The sequence below is a fragment of the Camponotus vicinus genome, unplaced genomic scaffold (genome assembly GCF_025532165.1).
Source record: "Camponotus vicinus isolate PSW18456_S1 unplaced genomic scaffold, iyCamVici1.0 SCAF_10, whole genome shotgun sequence".
NCBI classification, from domain to species: Eukaryota; Metazoa; Arthropoda; class Insecta; order Hymenoptera; family Formicidae; genus Camponotus; species Camponotus vicinus.
In genome coordinates this window covers 16384986-16406326 of record NW_028141946.1, presented here as the reverse complement: position 1 = coordinate 16406326, position 21341 = coordinate 16384986, and the positions used below count along the sequence as shown (strand labels likewise).

Genomic DNA, 21341 nt, shown 5'->3' with positions numbered 1-21341 from the left:
AAACTTATGGCAGACGGCAGATTTTTCACAAAGATTAACTTGTCGCTACCGGTATAAGATTACTTGATTTATGTACGTGTGTATCCAATTAATTTCAGCGATTTCTACAACGAGAGTTTAAGCAAGATCGTTCACATATACTCAGAACCAAACAATATTACTTTGAGCGGGGTTAACATAAATAGCGTAGACATTTCATGGATCTCAAACATCAATCTGACGGTCTCTTCTACACTAGAGTACAAAAAGGTTGCAACAGAAAAGTGGCAAACAACAAATTACATTAAAATGAATTATAGCAAAGAAATAATATACCATATCGGAAATTTACAATCGGGAACTTCACACAAGTTTCGCATGATATTGAGATATCCCGAATATGAGGAAAATTTTACATGGCCGGTTGATGAAAGATTTATTTTTTTCAACACTTGGTAAGCAAACGAAGATACCCATACAGCACAATAAGGTTGCAGATATAGTGAAAAATAATTTAATTGAAACATTGCAATATTGCAAATCGATTGCGAAACTCTGCTGATTTATTGTTATAAGATTGTGATAAAGTTAAGCTGTCTACTTTTTGCAATGAAATATTGTAGCAACATTGTAGTGTAATGTATTTGAAGAAATGTAATGTTATTGCAACCATCTAATAATATTACGTATAAAATATTTTTGTTTTCGATGGATAAATATCTTGGAAACATATAATTAAATTAAAAAGTTTAATATAAATAGAAGTTTGCAATATCTAAGATAATCATATTTAAGATAATATATTACAAAATTATATTTAAACATAATCATATAACATAAAATATTATATTTTTATACAAAATTACTTTAAACTCTTACCTATGAATCACTATTTTTATTTTAAATGTTCTATATACTTATAATAGGTACTTTATACACGTACAAATTAATTATAGAATTAATTAAACATTACTATGTTTTTATTTAAAAATTTTATAAATCCGTTATAATTATATATATTTGCATGTGAAAAATACATAAAAATGCATAGAAAAATATAATAATAGATATAATAGTATCTATTCTTAATATAATAAAAAGATATATTATCTTTGAAGATTAATATCGTATTCGTACATGAAGTGAAAATATATCGTAAAATATATTGTAACATTGATATATAATGTTATCTATATTTTAATAAAAAAATAGCACTGCTTATCTTTAGCTTAGAGTTATATTTACTCGACTGATATTATTTCTGTGTCATTATTTCATTTGACTTTTGCAAAATAGTAAAATTCATCGTATATATACAAATATAGAAAAATGTATTATTACATTATTTTTATAGATGAATTAAAGAGTGTTATAATTTTAAAATGTTTCTAAAATATAAATATCATATTACTAATGTCTAATTCATACTTTGTTAATTTATATTTCTACAATGTTTGCGTAATTATTACAAATTGCAATGTTGCATTGCAATTTGTAATAATGCAATATTGTTGCAAAGTTGTAACATTCTGTGCTGCATAGATAGATTATAATATTATGTACTAATATTTTCAGATATGAATAGGCCTAAAATTTAAAAAAATTAAATTTTTGTAATAAAGTTACAAGTAAAAATAAATTTGTAAAAACATACATACGAAGATATTAAAATTATATTTTTGCTTAATATAGATATTTCTCCTCCTCCTGGAATAATAGCGAAAAAATATTACTTATTATTGATGTTAGGTTTTATCGTTATAGTTACTATAATCTGCCTCTGCTATTTTTATTGTTGTAAGTATATTTGATGTAGGTATCGACTTAGACTGTAGATTATACATACATATCTGATACAATATCTAAAAATTTACTGAAAGTAATTTACTTATATAAAACTAAAGGAATAAATTTACTATAAAACGAAAAATTTTATAATACATATTATTACATAATTAAGTCGAAATTTTATAACAGTGTATCGTCAACGCAGAAGTAATAATGAACAATTTTCGCCTCCAACAATAACCGATATAGAAGTGGAGGAGATTCATCCGGAATGTACGATAACTAAACAACACGTAAACAAATTACGTTTGGAAAACCTATTGGTAGCGGTGCATTCGGAATGGTAAAAATTAATTTTTTGAAGCAATGTTTCAAATTAATTTCTGGATCAACAAAACAGATATGTATTTTCTAATAAAGATATAAATTACATGAATTTTTATAATAGATTACAAGTAATATAAAATTTAGATGAGACAACAAACATGCACTTTATTATATATTTTTCGTTGAATTATTTAATATAAAGTAAAATATAATATTATTTGACATTACACTATACATTTTCTAATGAAGTATGCATGTAAATTTGTGTGAAATATTTCGCAGGTGTTTCAAGGAAAGGTGAAGAGCTCAGAAAGATTGGGCACAGAGATATCCGTTGCAATAAAAACGCTTCGAAAAGATGCTTCTTCCCATGAGAAAAAGAAATTGTTAAAGGAAGCCATGCTTATGAATCATTTTCGACACAAACATATATTAAGATTGTTGGCCGTTTGTTTAGATGGGGATTCTCCGTTACTAGTGTTGGAATTGATGGAAACTGGTGATCTGTTAAAATATTTGAGAGATTGTCGAAATTTGCAAGCGTCAGATTCGCATGCTCTGCGTTTGCAGGATTTGCTCGCCATGTGCGAAGATGTTGGGCGAGGTTGTTGCTACTTGGAAGATTTGCGTTGTGTACATAGAAATCTAGCGTGTTGCAATTGTTTAGTATCTTCGAGAAATCGCGAGAATCGTGTCATCAAAATTGGAGATTTTGGACTAGCTAGAGATATCTACAAGGATGATTATAATCGCGTGGTAAATACAATTATTAAAAAAAATTAATGATTAAGAAATGAATTCTTTTTAAAATACTTTTCATTTTTTTATCATAATAGTATCGTGCATTGTTTCTTTAGGTAATATAGAATATAAATAGTTTCTATTTATATAAAGCAAGAGATAAATGAACGTTTTTCATTTTGCACATATTCTAGAAATGAACAACTTGAACCAGAAAATTAAATTTTTGTTAAAATCATGTTTTAGAAAGGAGAAGGTTTACTTCCTGTTCGCTGGATGGCACTCGAATCTTTGATGATCAAAATATTTACTTCTCAAAGCGATGTTTGGTCATTTGGGATATTAATATGGGAAATTACATCGTTGGATGAGCAACCTTATATTGCCAAGGCCAATGAAGAAGTGATAAATTATGTACGTGCTGGAGGCAGGTTGCCGATGACTCTTAACTGTCCGTCAACATTGTACCAGTTGATGCTACGTTGCTGGAGTACAGCGGATGCTGGACCAAATTTCAAATTTTGTCTGAAAAGTATTATAGCATTAAGGAAGAACATAGAAGATGCCTTACTGAGTCCAGTCGATACTATTTAACCGATATAATTAAATTAATGTTAATCAATAATAATCAAATAGAAGACTATTTTAGACCAAGCAAAGCGCAGGTGGTAATGCGTGACAAAAATTTTTTCAATAATTCTTTATAAAATCTATAATTCTTACAAACGTTTCGGTCCCTTTCGGACTCTCCTCAGTGTGACACAATAATATTCATATCAGATATAAAAGAGATACAAAAATAAATAAATGAAAATTACTGTATAGGTCGAAGGATAAAATTGTAAAAATAAACGCAGTCAAACAAAAGAAATACCGTTAAGAATTTAAAATAAAAGCAGAATAAAACGCAAAAACCGCAGCGCAATACAATATCCATTGTTTCCAAAAACGCAACGATGTTACCTAACAATCCTCACCGTCCCACGCAACTTACACCGTCCGCCTTTAAAAAACATTGATGTAATTGTTCCCACGAAATCGTTGGCCACCAAACTCACGCTCAAACACACCCCATCGAAATCCATCCAACCTGACGTTTTTCCCAAAGAATGCATGTTAGAGAAAAGGATCCCGTGCAGTCAATGCTCAAGCGACAGTCCCATGGCAAACCAATGGTTAAATATCTGTAAAGGGGGGGGAAATGCTAATTTTATTTAAAAGAAAACACAATCAAGAAATTGAAACTGAGAATTGAAAATGGATTAAGCCATGAAAATATTGTAATTTCGAGTAAATTAATTTATAGAAAACTAACAAAGGAAAACGGAAAAAGAATCACCTTGCAGAAAGATTGAAAGATAAATCAGAAATTACGTTGTAAAGAATTGATTTTCAAATGCGTCATGATAGACTCCAAGCCCTAACCTAACCTAACAACAGTTAGGAGGACTGTTAGGAGACACAGAAATATAACAAAAACGGGGAGAGCCACAGGAGCGTAACCTTAAAGGGAGTTAAACCCTAATACCGAATGGGGTGCTTCGACTCACACTTCCTTAAAATAGGATAATAGACATTATTGAGGAGCTCTGTATCCTCCTGTCTATTTAACCCTTTCACTTGCTGTTGTATATGAACCATCTCCGAAATCATCCTCCTCTTAAACATCGGCTCTCTATCCAAGACTCGTACGTTCTCCCAATCGAATTCATGTCCCTCTAATCGATGCTCAGAAATTGCAGTTAACGACGAAGAAGGTCTATTTATGTTAAGGCGATGCTCCTTGATTCTCGTCATGAGTTGCCTGCTGGTTTGCCCCACATATGACGCATCACATTCCTTGCAATTAATTTTGTAAACTACGTTACTGCAATTGTAAGTAGGTATGGGATCCTTGTGTTTTTTAATGATTTTATTTAATTTATTTGGGATCACGTATGCCATTGATTTATTTGCCGATCTTGCCCAAGGAGAGAACTTGTCTGTAATATTTTTTATATAAGGCATTGTAAAAAAAGAAGAAGACGGACAAGAACCCGTTAGTGATGGATTCTTTAACCCATTGGAATGTATGAGAAATTTTAATCTGTAACGGATATTCGAGAAGATGAAATCCAACGGGTAATCATTGTTAAGAAGTAATTCAATGATTCTTCTAAGATTTTTTTATATCTATTTTTATATCTATTTTAAGTGTGTCATGAAACGATTCTATTTGACTTTATCTATCTTGTATTATACAGGGTTTAGCAAAAGTGTGGAAACCCCTTAATATTTCGAAAAATACGCATTTAAAAAAAAAATGTTTCATACAAAAGTTATAGGGTTTTATGTGGCGCATTACACAGCAACATTATTATGACCTCGAATAGCGTTGTCAAGGTTATGTGAAGGTCACCTCCAACTTTTTAAATGGGATACCCTATATGCATTTGCATATTCTTGTAGCTTATCTCGAGAGCTTTCCAAAACACTATAATTAAGTTAGTTTTCATTAAGTACTTTCCGAGTTATGAGGCTTGAAATCATTTCTTAATTTTACATAAACCATAAAATATCTTGTAAAATATTCATTTTTCGATTATCTTACCTTAATACTTTTACGTACAAAATAATGAGAGGAATCAATTGGTGTAAAGAAAAAATATAGTTGTTTTTAAGAAAAAATATGTAATTTGCAATTAACAATTACATATTTTTTCTTAAAAACAACTGTGTGTTTTCTTTACACTAATTGATTCCTCTCATTATTTTGTACATAAAAGTATTAAGATAAGATAATCGAAAAGTGAATATTTTACAAGATATTTTATGGTTTATGTAAAATTAAGAAATGATTTGAAGCCTCATAACTCGGAAAGTACTTAATGAAAACTATCTTAATTATAGTGTTTTGGAAAGCTCTCGAGATAAGCTACAAGAATATGCAAAAGCATATAGGGTGTCCCATTTAAAAAGTTGGAGGTGACCTTCACATAACCTTGACAACGCTATTCGAGATCATAATAATGTTGCTGTGTAATGCGCCACATAAAACCCTATAACTTTTGTATGAAACATTTTTTTTTTAAATGCGTATTTTTCGAAATATTAAGGGGTTTCCACACTTTTGCTAAACCCTGTATAACATTTCTATTCGAATTCATCTGTACTTGTGATATCTATTGGGTCTAGCAATGCATCCGATAGGATCCTTGGTTTCTTCATAAGTAAAATTCCTGTCGAGCATGCCGATCTCGTCGCCATTGTAAATCACATTTACGCCGGGTAAAATGGTCGCTAGCATGGAAAGTTGATCTGCCCGTTTCTCATCGAATCTAAAAGCCGCGCGATGATTACCGTGATTACCACTCAGTTCGCGACATACGCCGGATTGTCAGGTACATTGTTCATCCAACGATCGATGAAACGCTTAAAATCAGCGGCGCTCGATTTGTTGTTTAAATAAAAAATGAACATAAAATTGAGCGGCACTTTCGGGCCCGACTTGTAACATTTCTCGAAATCTGTGTCGGCCTCAGTCAGAATCATTTTTGTATCAGCATTCTTCGAATGATTGTCCATTAATTCCCTCCAAGATTTGAGAATATTATATATTTCGAGAAGATTTCTCGTGTGAATATGCTCCAAAGTTTCATACTCATCTTCTGGTAAGCCGGAGATGTTTCTTTGCGGCTCGTCCAGGAAACGAACATCCTCAAATAAGTGACTAATGGCATCGATACGAAAACCATCCACACCTCGATTCAACCAGAAATTCAGTACATTCTTCATTTCTCACTGCAATGCGGCGTTACGGTAATTGAGATCCGCTTGAGGAATGTTGAATTGATGCAGGTAATATCGTTTCTGTGCCTCGTTCCATTCCCAAGCGGAGCCTTGAACAACACTCAATCAGTTATTCGGTGGCTTTCTTCTGTCGTTTATTATTTTCGCGTCACGCCAGACATAATACTCGTCATACGGTTTGATGCGTTGGACACTCTTCTTGAACCATTCGTGCTCGTAAGAGCTGTGATTCGGCACGAAATCGAGGCTTACTTTCAGCCCGAGGAATTTTGCCTTTGCCACGAGCTTGCCGAAATAGCCAAGATACCATAGTCTTTGTCGACATCGGTATAATTGGCGATGTCATAGCCGAAATCGAACTGTGGGCTAATATAGATTGGCGACAGCCATAATGCATCCGCGCCGATGTCGGCGATGTATTCCAACTTGCTCGTGATGCCATTTAGATCGTCTATGGCCTATACCGTCCCCATTACTGTCCTTGAAACTTCTCGGATAGGTATGGTACACTAGACTATTTTTATACTAATTCTTGCTTCTTTTTCCATCGATATCGAAGTGGTTAGAACAATCAATGTTGTGATGAAAATATGCAGGCGAAACAAAATGACTAACACGATTGACAATTCCGATGCGCTTTTATACTGTATAAGAAATTCTGAAAAATTTCTAATAACAGAGGGAAAGAAAAAAGAGAGAGAGAAAGAAGAGAAAGAAATACGTTAGAATATCTTTCACTTTTAATTGATAAACTCGTATAATCGATTGATCAATTGATAAGCTCGTGCAGGAATTATTTTGATTGATAACGATAACTTGTGTTTTTTCAACGTTCTTACTATTACGTATACAGTTTCATATATTTCTGTTTTCATTTATCTGAAGATATTATTGGTACATAATTATCGTGATTATATAAAAATATTGTTGCATTATCGCCATTTTTGCAATATCACCATACAATACTGATAATAAGAAAGTATAGATTACAGCATAAAGACTTGGGAAAAACTGATAAAACACTACTATACTGCTTTGTACTGTATTAAGCAAAGATAGATAGATAGATAGAGATAGATAGATAGATAGATAGATAGATAGATAGATAGATAGATAGATAGATAGATAGATAGATAGATAGAGAGAGAGAGAGAGAGAGAGAGAGAGAGAGAGAGAGAGAGAGAGAGAGAAAATTATATTGAAATAACATTCAATAAAGGAGAATAAATTATTATTTCTTTGTTAAAGAAGAATCAAAAGAACTAAGAATCTAATAATTTTACTTTAACGTGAATTATACACTCTAAAAAATATTGGTGTGAATTTAACACCAATAGTGTGAATTATAACACCCATATGGGTGTTTATATAATTCTCACCATGTTGATGTGAAATCAAGACTGTCTGCTTGGTGTGGAAAATTCACATTGTTGCGGTGCGAATCTTAACACTACTGGCAGTGTGAATCTTAACACTACTGGCGGTGTGATTTTTACATCAACTATGTATTTCTAGTAACACAGCAAAATATTTCATAATGTGCATATATATATACGCATTATTGATATTAAAATCGCACGCACACACACATATATATACATATATATGCGTGTGTGTACCTGCGATTTTAATTCAACAATGCGTATATACTGGGTGTTAAAAAAGTCTGGACACGGTCGAATATCTCGATAAGGAAAAGTTTTACTAGAAAGTGTTTCAGACAAAAGTTGTATGGCTTCGAGGGGGACATAACATGGTATCATTGGTTTGACCTTGAAGAGTTATTTGAAGGTCACATGAAGGTCACCTTCAATTTCTCAAATGGAACCTCCTATTTTTTATTGCATATTCTCGTAGCTTATCTTGAGGGCTTTCCAAAACACTATAATCAAATATTTCTTTCTCAAGTACTTTTTGAGTTATAAGGCTTGAAATCATTTCTTAGTTTTACATAAACCGTAAAATATCTTGTAAAATATTCATTTTTCCATTATCTTACCTTCATACTTTTATGTACAAAATAATGAGAGGATTCAATTGGTGTAAAGAAAACATATAGTTGTTTTTAAGAAAAAATATGGAATTGTTAATTGCAAATTACATATTTTTTCTTCAAAGCAACTATGTGTTTTCTTTACACCAATTGATTCCTCTCATTATTTTGTACATAAAAGTATTAAGGTAAGATAATCGAAAAATGAATATTTTACTAGATATTTTACAGTTTATGTAAAATTAAGAAATTATTTCAAGCCTCATAACTCGGAAAGTACTTAATGAAAACTAACTTAATTATAGTGTTTTGGAAAGCTCTCGAGATGAGCTATAAGAATATGTAAAAGCATATAAAGTGTCCCATTTAAAAAGTTGGACGTGACATTCACGTGACCTTCAGGTGACTCTTCAAGGTCAAACTAATGGCACCATCTTATGTCCCCCTCGAAGCCATACAACTTTTGTCTGAAACACTTTCTAGTAAAATTCTTCCTTATCGAGATATTCGACCGTGTCCAGACTTTTTTAACACCCAGTATATAATATATTACATTATGTTTTATTAATAGGGGTAATAATTTGCATAAACAGAAATATTTTTTAAATGGTTTATTTAAAAAAATAGCTTATAGCTAAAAGTTATCTATTATTATATTTATTTAAGAAAATAATAACCTTAAGTAGTAATACCTTAATATCACATTTATATACTTATAATATAGCTATGTTAAATTAAAAATCTTTTCTAAGAAAGACATGTTGAAAATAATTACATTATATATTTTGAACTTAATTTAAAAGCTATACTTATTTAAAAAAATAATATCTTTTATTATCACATTTATCGATACTTAAACAATTAATAGTTTATATATAATATTAACTCTTGAAAGAAAAACTAAAAATAATAATTTTTTTTTAAACTTAATGTAAGATCTTATAATGTAACAGTATTTAAAAAATATGATATCGAGGAACAATATACATTTTGTTAATCAATCCAAGAGGACTATGCAGTTCATAAGACTGAGGATAGTTCTTTCACATTACATATTATATCATGCTCCTCTGTAAGGGCACAAACATTATAAGCCTGAAACTGTTCTGAGAAGGATAATGTTTGCCATTCAGATAATATGAGAAATATGTCATCTTCTGTTTGAACTACAAATTTGATTTGCCAAAAAATTGGTAAATCGTTAACAATTCCAAAACAAACAAAAAATTTTGGGCGATACATTATGCCGCAATATACTACCCAGTTTAGGAAATGCACGTCCTCAGTAATGTTTGTCTTTTAGCATTGGCAATTCTGATGTTTTATGTAATTTGCCTGGTCCAATTTCTACTTTGTTAAAAACATCAGTTGTTCTCCACAAGTTACAAAAATGTCGTTGATGTTTTGTTGACAATGTTTTACAAATATTTTTAAAGTTACAAACATTACTAGAAATTCTCGTAAAAAAGCTATGTTTACTTTCGAATCGCATTGTCCACATATGAACAACGGGACCCATTAAACGCATTATTCTTGGATAGTGCAATAAAAAGTGTTGTTTTGGTATAATATTCCCTGGAAATATTATGTTAAATAATTTTAAATGCTCGGATATTAGTTCTTGCAAATAATACGTCAAAGAGACAGTGATTTTTGCAGAAAAAATTATACTCATTATTTCTAAAAAAGATGTAAGTACACGCCACAAATCTTTGCTTCTTTGATTAATATAAATATCATTGCACAAAATCAGTGGCAAAAAGCATCCAAGACACCAGACACCAGACACCAGACCAAGACACCAGACTGCTTGAGAGGCTTTTTGTCTAATGTTTATACTTTTCTTATCAAGTTTTAGAGCACACGGTTTATTGCATTGTTCTAAATATCCATAAGGATATGCATCGATACGAGCATTTATTTCTTCAAGACTTATATATCTTTCCTTAATTAACGTACTGACGAGCAGTTTAATGATGAGTTGCAAAGAGCCTTCTAAGATATCATGCATGCAATCTACATTAGGACACTCTGTTACATGAAAATATGTCAGATCATTGAAAGGACAACAACGCTTTAACCCTTTGCTAATCGTCGCTCCATTTTCCAATTCCTGTATATCACTTATATACGAAGCACGAGTTCTAAGTTTAAGCATTCACATTAAACCTGTAAACTTTGAACTATAAACCCGAAAACCTGGACTGAAAACTGTATATATGGGTTTTTGGGGTCGCTGATGCTCATGAGGTTGTTGGGCTATAACGGCGCAGGGTTTGGAATTCATCATGTCATCTTAAAATGGCCGTAACTTTGCAAGGAAAAATCGTAGATGACCATTCGACAGCTCATTTTGAAGGGAAAGAGTAGTACTAAATGATGCAATTAGAAGAAAAGAGCTAAAAAATTTTGTGCGTCCTGTACATAACCTCAAAAGTAGCCCAAAAAGCCATTTTTCGAGTATATAACCTCAAATATCTCAAAATCCTGACGTGATGGGCCAATTCTGACCTCCGGATTCGGATTCTACGCAGAAAATTACTTCGGAAATGACCCCCAGCTGCCCAACAACAAAACCTTGTAGACCTGTGTTATTTTTAAAGACTGATTATCTTTAGAAAATAAATCGTGTGATATGCAATGTAAACCATCAGTGTAATTTGCAAAATATTTCTTATTTATAGATTGCGGATTAATTATAAAATTTTTCAAAGTTTCGTTTTCTAGCAAAAACTTTAAAGAATCTATAATTGACACATAGATAAATGTTCTTGGCATTAAAATAACTTTGCTCGCGCCTGTATTTCTATCAAATTTTGTAACAGCTTTTGTACCAAAATTTATTTCAGTCACGGGTACTATTCTCATTTCTTCTTGAAAAAAATTTTTTCTCATAAGATGAATTAATGCTATTAAATACACCGCATATATCTTTTAGATGATTTTGTAAATGATCTATTTGACCACACTGAAGAAGAACATTTACATTGTTGGTAGTTACTGTAAGTAATTCTGCACTTGCATTGATTACAGAGTCCATAGCATTGTCAGTCATACCCAATGCTGTTAAATCTGATAAGAAATTACAAGCAATATTTTTTAATTTTGCATTAGTAAGAATTAAATCAGTAATACAATTAACTTTATTAGTTATAGGAGTTTGGGAAATGAGTGCTGCATCCATTTCACTGTTTGTTTGTAGAGTATTTGTACAGGTATTTCCACTTTCACACTGTACATTTATATTATTGTTATTTTTACTGTTAACACAATATGCTGTATGAAGAAGATTACAATCATTGTGAGCAATTCTCAAATGTTTTTTGAAACCAGTGAAAGTGAAAAATTTTAATGCACAACCCGGCTGTCCACAAGAAATATTATTTTTCCCATATAGATGCATAGAATGACTATTGCGTAAATGCCACACTAATTTCTTTATACTAAAGTTTCCTTTCATGCATATACTACAAAAATATCCTTCCATGTTTACTATTCAATAATTACATTAAAAAGACGAGCACGTACTTCACGCATTTTTGGAGTAAAACTAAGATTATCAATATCAATGTTATAGAATACCATCTGTACAAATTTCCAGAATATTTCTAGTGATTCTTCGTATTTGCAACCAAATACATAATGAGTCTTAAATAGGGTATCAAAAGCATAAATACTTGACGTGTGAGCAGGGCATGGTAAAAGCTTTCCATCAAAGACCACATAAAAATTGCTGATTGCTTGTTGATTAGAACCGACTGCTAGTAGAAATGGCTGCAAACTGATTTTTGTAAGTTTCTTGTTCGGATGGCAGCGGAAGACCAATCTAAAATATAAATATACGCAATGTAGAACATATGTACACACATATCTGCAGGGTTACAATACAAGAATGATAACAAGCAAATAATTTATTTTATTACCTGATGAAACGATATAAGACGTGACATTGCTACATCTACAGTTGCACGATTCGGCTTCTTTTTTCCTTTAGCTGTCGGTGGTAGAAGATGCAGAAACAAAAATAGTGTTTGTGTGGCTCTGTCCCATATTGTAATAAACACACGCGTTACACTTTATCAATGAAAAACAATATTAAAAGTTTGTAATTCTGTGTATTATCAAACACTTACAATCAATATCTTTACTCTTTTTTTTTATTGTAGTCTCAGATACTTTTACTATTTTAATTTCAAGTTCTTGCTAGTTTTCAATTAATTTGGATGAATACTCTGGCATTAGAGCTTCAAAATCTTTTTGTATCTAAAAAAAAAATAATAAATAAAAAAAGTAAAAATAAAAAAATAATAAGTAAACAACTTATTTGCTTTCATTTAATTAAAAATTAAAATAAAAAGGCTTACCAAACCCGGCGTATCTAAAAATCGTGGAAATTCTATGAGTATATTTTTAGAGGTTTTTGGATCTAATATTATAGTACGTCGATATTTTAATGACTGTCTCATTTTGACTTCAATATCAGCCAATTGTGTCGTTGAAGATGCATTTTTTAGCCACTTGACAATTTCCTTTTCTTGATTTTCATTTATTTGACTGTCAGGAACTCTCGGATATTCAGGACTGCTACTAGCTAAAAAGCTGGCCAAGCTATTTCTGCTTGTATTTTGACTCTTTTTGGCTGAATATTGTAAGAATCTGTTATCCTATTCACTGTACGAAGGCGCCAGGTCAAATAATCGCTTTTATCTTTAGGATTGTAGAATAGCTCCTGCGTATGTATATGTGCATGTATAAAAAAAATAATCCTTATTTTTTGCAAAATCTTATATACATAAAATATTTACGTATCCCTCTGCAGTACTGGGATCCCGTAATTTTGGAAAGTTTTCTACTATTCTTTTTGCGTAAAAAATCTTTATGTTTTTATTTGGAATTATTCTATATAAAAGGAAAAAAATGAATTTTTAATTGTATATAATGTACAGTTGTATAATGTATCAAAGAGAAATATGCATGAGAAAAATTATTTACCCATGCTGTTCTTGCATGTGTCCAACAATTAATCTAACCAAAGCTCGGCGAGATTCTGGTTTTAAGATAGCACTTATTTCATATTCTTCTAGCAGATTACGTCCAATCGCCGTTTTATTCAAAGCTTGTTAATTACCTGTAATAAAATCATTATATTATTTCATCAAACTATGCATTGATATATTTTGAATTTAATTTTTACTTAAATTATTTCTAAAGCAATCTTATACTAACAATTAATATGTTGTCTATAAAATAAAATAAAATAAAATATAAAATATAAAATATAAAATTTAAATTTAAAATACTTTTTTGGATCTTGACTCAGCAGAGAAATATTTTCTGTAGCAAATTTGAGATACTGTTTAACAGGCGATTGTACTGAAGTACAGATGTTAACGTCATCACAAGCAGATGATGTATTGGCAGAAACATTTTCTTTAGCAGTTTGTGGATATTGCTTAACAGGTGATACACAAATTTTAATGTCGTCACAAGCAGAGGATGTATTGGCAGAAACATTTTCTTCAGCAGTTTTCGGATATTGCTTAACAGGCGATAGATAAATTTTAATGTCGTCATAAACAGATGAGGTACTGGCAGAATTTTGCAGATACTCCTCAATAGGCAACACAGGAATGTTAATGTCAAATAATTGATCTATTGCTGCTGTTGAACACACAATGATGCTCCAAATGCATAAAATTTTTGAAAATATTATATTTTCTAAATATACACAATTATATATGTTGGCAGGTTTATAATGGACTTACCGGTAGCAGCTGGTTTCTTTAAAAATATTCAAAATAAAACTGTCTGACTGCTTTTCCATTATATACTCTAGCAGATCTTCAAAGTCTATTTCAGTCATCTAAATCTCGAAATTTTATTTTTTCGTCTCCCACTTCTGCCATAAATTTGTTACGTACTAGTAAAAGAGAAAAATAATTTATTTTAATATACTTTTAAAAATAAATCTTAGAAAAAAACTATTCAAATGATATCATGAAAAGATTCTGCTTGTCATGCCATGTTTCTGATATATTTGTTGCAATTTGAATAACCTTACCTCTAACAATAAATTCTTCCGCTGAATCGCTGGTATTCAAATGGACGAACTTTTTCACACTGTTGTATTTTACTTTAATAAGCATTATGGAACTGATTTCACATATACTATCCTTTTCGATATACACTATATCACAAACACGACACCGCTGCCGCTGCCATATAGCGATTAGTTGCTTGTAATCACGCGGCGCGATCGTCGCGTCGTCACACCGCATGATGTGAAACAAAACAATATAGCATCAAAATTTGACACCGCGTTTGTCGGTGTAAAAGATTCTCTACAATTTTGGTGTTAAAATTCACACCGAATTATTTAACTACATGGGTGTAGTGAAATTTCACACTGATATTTTTTAGAGTGATATTAAGGTATTACTACTTAAGGTTATTATTTTCTTAAATAAATATAATAATAGATAACTTTTAGCTATAAGCTATTTTTTTAAATAAACCATTTAAAAAATATTTCTGTTTATGCAAATTATTACCCCTATTAATAAAACATAATGTAATATATTATATATATACGCATTGTTGATATTAAAATCGCAGGTACACACACGCATATATATGTATGTGTGCGTGCAATTTTAATATCAATAATACGTATATATATATATATATATATATATATATGCACATTATGAAATATTTTGCTGTATTTCTAGTAACACCATAGTTGATGTAAAAATCACACCGCCAGTAGTGTTAAGATTCACACTGCCAGTAGTTAAGATTCGCACCGCAACAATGTGAATTTTCTACACCAAGCAGACAGTGTTAATTTCACATCAACATAGTGAGAATTATATAAACACCCATATGGGTGTTATAATTCACACTATTGGTGTTAAATTCACACCAATATTTTTTAGAGTGAATGAAATAAAAATTTATTTCGAATATTTCTCAGATTAATACAAGACGATCTGCTTGTCGAGAAAATAACTTATATATACATTTACACATGTATAACTGAAACTTCGCTTTACTAGGGAGTTATCCATGAGTATGAGATAAGCAGGAATTTGTTAATTCAAATCTGTGGTAAGCACGATGGAGGCCGAACCAGGCACGGTCATGTTAGTCGTGTCAACCGGCGAGGCTGGAACTAGCTTGGAATGAACGCTGGATACATAGATAATCATCTGCTCCGGGATATTCATCCAAGTCCTGGCGTCGACGGTGACCGATGTGTCGGCAAAGTTAACTAGGACTGCTACGACGGATGATTCGTATCGTCGTATGACTCCTAGAATTTTCTCGGTTACCAACACGCTCTCCAGAGAGCCTCGCTCAATGATGGGCTTCTTCTTCAATTGCGCCAGGGCCGCGAATACTGTATAATGAGATGGGCTCGCAATTTTTTGCGCCGCTAAATTGAGAGTTCTGTAATTGCTGTTCACGGGAAGCCACGTTTTATTGCTCTTAGAAAAACCGGCGCTGGTGCTGTTGTCCCACTGGAAAGGCGTTCTTTCCGGATCTCGCGATTTCAGATAATATCTAAAAAAGGTAATAATGTTGAAATTAATTAAATTAGTTAGTGCCATAAAAAGTTATTTTTTAACAAATAGAATTTAAAATAAATTTATATTAAACGATACATGTGATATAAATATATATATATTTAGAAACGTAAATGAGATTTGTTAAGAGATTCTAAACAATTTTATTAATTATTATCAAAATAAATAATACATATTTCACACACGCATTATAAATAAAAGAATTAATTTAATAATTCTAAAAGGCCAAAATAATTAATTTAAATTAATTACAAGGCCAAAATAATTAATTTAAATTAATTACATATACATATAATTAATTATATATACATATATATATATATATATATATATATAGTTAATTTAATTAATTTAAATTAATTACCTTGGCCTAGTAGCTTTTAGAATTATTAAATTAATTATTTAATTTTAAATCTCAATTTTAATTAATTATTTAATTTTAAATTTCAATAAAAACGTAAAATAAATATATATACAAAAATTTTGATAAGAACTGTAATTAATAATCTTTAGTAATAGTATTTTTGGTTTAAGTAATCGATTTTCTATTATATTATTAAATTCAAAATGATAGTATAAGATATATAAGGCATATGCATTCATAAATACATTATGGATTTTACAAATTTCCTATGTATTATGTAATAGGATTCAGATGTGTTTCTGCTCATGTTAGTACCTGTCGGGTCCAGCATTACATCCGGCGGGATCCTTGGTCTCTTCATACGTAAAATTCCTGTCGAGCATGCCAATTTCGTCGCCGTTGTAAACCACGCTTACGCCGGGTAAAACGAGCGATAATATGGAAAGTTGATCAGCCCGTTTCTCGCCATATCTGGAAGCCGCTCGATGATTATCGTGATTACCTACTACCCAGTTCGCGACGTACGCCGGATTGTCAGGTATATTGTTCATCCAACGATCGATGAGGCGCTTAAAGTCAGCCGCGCTAGACTTGTTGTTTAGATCCGAAATAAACATGAAGTTGAAGGGCACATTCGAGCCCGATGTATAGTACAGTATGGTTAAATTCAAATTCGCGTAAACCTCGGTCAAGATCATCTTTGTGTCGCCAGTCGCGGAGTAATCGTTCAGCAGCTGTCTCCAGGTTTTGAGAACTTCATAAGTTTCGGGGAGATTTTTTGTATAAATATGATCCAAAAAGTCGTAGTCATTATCTGGTACTCCGGGTGCGTTTGATAGGGGCTCATCCAGAAAACGAGGATCCTCGTACATAAAATTAGGCATCGATGCGAAAACCTTCTACGCCGTGTTTCATCCAAAATGTCAACACGTCCTTCATTTCTTGTCGCAAAGCGGCATTATGGTAGTTGAGATCCGGTTGTCCGACAGCGAACTGATGCAGGAAATATTGTTTTCGTACCTCGTTCCATTCCCAAGCAGAGCCTCCAAAGTTGCTCAACCAATTATTTGGCGGCCTTCTAACGCCGTTTACTATTTTCGCGTCACGCCAGACATAATATTCGTCATAAGGCTTGATCCGTTGGATGCTCTTCTTGAACCATTCATGCTCGTCTGAACTATGATTCGGTACGAAATCAAGGAGTACTTTCAACCCGAGGGACTTGGCTTTCGCTACGAGTCTGTCAAAGTCGGCTAAGGTACCATACTCCTCGTTGATATTGGTAAAATTGGCAACGTCGTAGCCAAAATCTACCTGCGGACTGGTATAGATCGGTGATAGCCATAACGCATCAACGCCAATATCCGCAATGTGTTTCAATTTGCTGGTGATCCCATTCAAATCGCCTATGCCATCTCCATTACTATCCTTATAGCTTCTCGGATAAATTTGATATATCAGACTGTTCTTATACCAATCTTTACCCGCTTTCTGGATCGGGATCGAGCTAGTCAGGGCGATTAACGCTGCAATGAAGATGCACGAGCGAAACATAGTGACTGTTTGTCTCAATGATTTATTCTACGCTTTATATCGTGCAACGAGCTTGTAAAAAATTCACAATTACAGATATATCTTATATCGCTTACATTTGATAAACTTGTAGATGTGTTTAGTCTTATCCACATCTTATCTCATAACTGATAGCAAGATTCTTCGTAATGATGTTAGTGTCAAATGATATGAAATAATTTTATATAATATTGCTTCGTTTTTATGTTATACAGGGTGAGTCAAAAGTATGTTTTAAAAATTTGTGAGCGTGTTCCTGGATAAAAAGGAAGAACAAATGTTCATATGAACATATGGTCGCAAATGCTTTGTTGTCGAGATAATGGACATAAATCAGCAGTATCAAATAATGCTTTATTTGAACATTTACAATTTTGTTATTGTTGTTTGTTTTTTTTGTTTTTTTTGTTTTTTTTTTTGGTTGGTAGTGTGGTTTGGTTTTGGTCATGCGGACGTCGTGCTCAAGCATGTGTTGAAAATGATGGAGGACATGTAGAACATCTCTTATAAACAACAATAACAAAATTGTAAACGTTCAAATAAAGCATTATTTGATACTGCTGATTTATGTCCATTATCTCGACAACAAAGCATTTGCGACCATATGTTCATATGAACATTTGTTCTTCCTTTTTATCCAGGAACACGCTCACAAATTTTTAAAACATACTTTTGACTCACCCTGTATAATAGCGTGATAATTATTGCAATTAACAATAATTATTTTTTACATTAGTTTAAGATAGTAATATTTAAGAAGTATGTAAATTTAAAAATCGAAAACTATTACGTATACTTATTGTATCAGGAATATTTTCAACAACTTGATTATCTGTTATTCAATGTGTGTGAAATTATTTCATTGTATTTTCATCGTGAAATTATTTAATCTAAAAACAAAGATAAGTTGATACAAACAACACTCGTTCAAGTAATTATCGCTGGAATGCACTTGAAGATAATAAATACATAAAATATTTTCCACACAAACATTTCACATTCGTTACATATTTCGTGATATACCGTTGATACAATTTCGCATTTCAGATTTCAAAATAATCCTACGCCACGAAATTTCACCAAAATCCCCGCGGCAAAACGCACTGACATGTGCATCGACATGCGCGAGAATCGATTTCGCTGGATTCTTTTTTACTTAGAAATTTGCAGAACAACATATACACACGTTCACGCACCGGCAGGAATGGTGTCCCGGTATGTATGTGTGGACGGCCGACGTCATACGCACACACGCGAAGCGCGCACGTAGCCAAGAATTTATTACTTCATTAAATTTTATCTTTTTATGTAATTTAATTATTATTTAATTTAATAGAATGAATGCCGAAACCTTTAGTGCACGCGATTAAGCCGCATTTCTTAAAGAAAGAAAAGAAAAGTACGCATATCGATACTAAAGCGCAAGAGACACGTATAGAAATAGCGCGGTGTCCCGCGCGGTATATAGCTGTCTCGCTCGCATTCTCTCGTTCGAGCGTCGAGCGAGAGAGACGGCTATCGGACACCTCTAACTCGGTATCACGTCTTATAGTGCTTTCTCTCTCGTTCTTGTGCCGTGCGCGAAGGACGCAACATCGGAATGTCCCCCACTACTCTACCCCCACTTTCTCTCTCGCTGCCCGGCCCGCGTACATGCGCGCTTCGCTTGTGTGAGTGTGACGTCAGTGAGCGTCACACAAGCATACCGGGACACCATTCCTGCCGGTGCGTGTACACGCGGTATATAGCTGTCTCGCTCGCATTCTCTCGTTCGAGCGTCGAGCGAGAGAGACGGCTATCGGACACCTCTAACTCGGTATCACGTCTTATAGTGCTTTCTCTCTCGCTCTTGTGCCGTGCGCGAAGGACGCAACATCGGAATGCCCCCCACTACTCTACCCCCACTTTCTCTCTCGCTGCCCAGCCCGCGTACATGCGCGCTTCGCTTGTGTGAGTGTGACGTCAGTGAGCGTCACACAAGCATACCGGGACACCATTCCTGCCGGTGCATGTACACACAGAGCCAGAATGCATTATTATAATTCGTTCTTAGACTGGAAGAGATGTTCAGTTTTCTGTGAAAAGTGCTGACCTCGTAACATTGTGCGCTGGTTATAACGTCGGCTTGCAGCAAGCGATAAGATTTTTCGAGCCTTTAGCCGCTTGAAAAATGGCGAACATCCAGAAGCTGCATCATCTCGCGTGTGCAAGGCGTTTATGCGTGTTAGCATCGTAACTGCTATCGCGTCCTATGCCTAATTATACAGGTGGCTCACCACCCTCTGCATTTCTTACTTTCTTTTACGACACCGTCGCGGGGGTCAATTTAATCTTTGCACGGGCGTCGAGCTTTCTACCAGGAATAAATTTGCTATTACCGCGAAATATCGTGAGCATCGTTGCGAAATTTTTTTTCCACGTCGAAGACCTTACTTTTTCATTACTTTACGTGTATTAAGTATTCAAGAACGATATGAAAATTTTGCCTCTACTTATAGTTATCATGTATGAATTTTTACATCACTCGAGATAAGTATATACATATATTTTATCTTTATATTTAGTGACTTACTATATATTAAAATTATATTGATCATTACAAAAGTATGCAGTTGTAAAAATGAACTGCATTTATTTCCATCTCCACTAACTATTTAATAAATCTAATAACGTATAATATTTACACACGAATACGGTCTCTCATTTCGAAAAAAATTCTTGCACATACATATATCTTTGTTGGTGAGTAAAAAGTTTTTATAAATTTATAGAATGTTTGAAAATACATCTATTATTATGCACAAATTTAAAAAAAGACCATTATATTAATGTTTAAATTATTAAAAATATTCTTATGCAGAATGTCTCTTTAATAATATAAAAACATTTTGAAAATAATAATGTATATCATTTAATATATGAATGGACTAAATAAGGAGAACGAAGCATCACAGAATTATTTTCAATTATATTTCACGTATTTAAAGTGTTTATCACATTTTTTTGGAAATAAAGTAATTGATTTATAGCGGGAGAAAGATGGAATTTGATTGAATGCACTAATGCACACTGGTGCATAATAAAGACTGTCGTATATAAAATTACAATAGTAGAATTAAAATAATAAAGTAATTAATATTATAAATTTTTATATTATATTATATTATATATTAAGTATATTATATTAAGTTATAAAATG

The 21341-nt window shown here is 32.4% G+C and overlaps 1 protein-coding gene, 2 long non-coding RNA genes and 2 pseudogenes across 5 annotated transcripts in view; 1 reads left to right on the top strand and 4 right to left on the bottom strand.

Annotated features, from left to right (window-relative positions):
• Nucleotides 1-2893, top strand: part of LOC145960340 (proto-oncogene tyrosine-protein kinase ROS-like) — a 39819-nt gene extending 36926 nt beyond the window's left edge. The window contains exon 9 of the mRNA XM_083079718.1: nucleotides 2377-2893. Coding sequence (XP_082935844.1) covers nucleotides 2377-2877 — 501 coding nt within the window. The 3' untranslated portion in view covers nucleotides 2878-2893. The remainder of the gene's footprint in view (nucleotides 1-2376) is intronic.
• Nucleotides 1666-4793, bottom strand: LOC145960341 (uncharacterized). Of its 2 annotated transcripts, none has more exons than XR_014435335.1 (3): nucleotides 4175-4793; nucleotides 3799-4019; nucleotides 1666-3360 (listed from the first exon to the last, which is right to left on the bottom strand). It is a non-coding gene; the product is annotated as an uncharacterized LOC145960341 (long non-coding RNA). The 2 variants fall into 2 exon arrangements; XR_014435336.1 differs by having other exon boundaries at nucleotides 3830-4019; nucleotides 4175-4790.
• A 1184-nt stretch (nucleotides 4794-5977) lies between these two features.
• LOC145960156 (alpha-glucosidase-like) lies at nucleotides 5978-13083 on the bottom strand (annotated as a pseudogene).
• LOC145960337 (uncharacterized) lies at nucleotides 11277-15428 on the bottom strand. Its single transcript, XR_014435334.1, has 9 exons — nucleotides 14679-15428; nucleotides 14383-14537; nucleotides 13918-14278; nucleotides 13610-13745; nucleotides 13423-13516; nucleotides 12982-13346; nucleotides 12751-12880; nucleotides 12541-12658; nucleotides 11277-12443 (listed from the first exon to the last, which is right to left on the bottom strand). It is a non-coding gene; the product is annotated as an uncharacterized LOC145960337 (long non-coding RNA).
• Nucleotides 15429-15557: 129 nt separating this feature from the next.
• On the bottom strand, nucleotides 15558-18152 carry LOC145960336 (alpha-glucosidase-like; annotated as a pseudogene). The gene is made up of 2 exons (XR_014435333.1): nucleotides 16886-18152; nucleotides 15558-16183 (listed from the first exon to the last, which is right to left on the bottom strand). The product of XR_014435333.1 is annotated as an alpha-glucosidase-like (transcript).
• Nucleotides 18153-21341: the final 3189 nt, after the last annotated feature.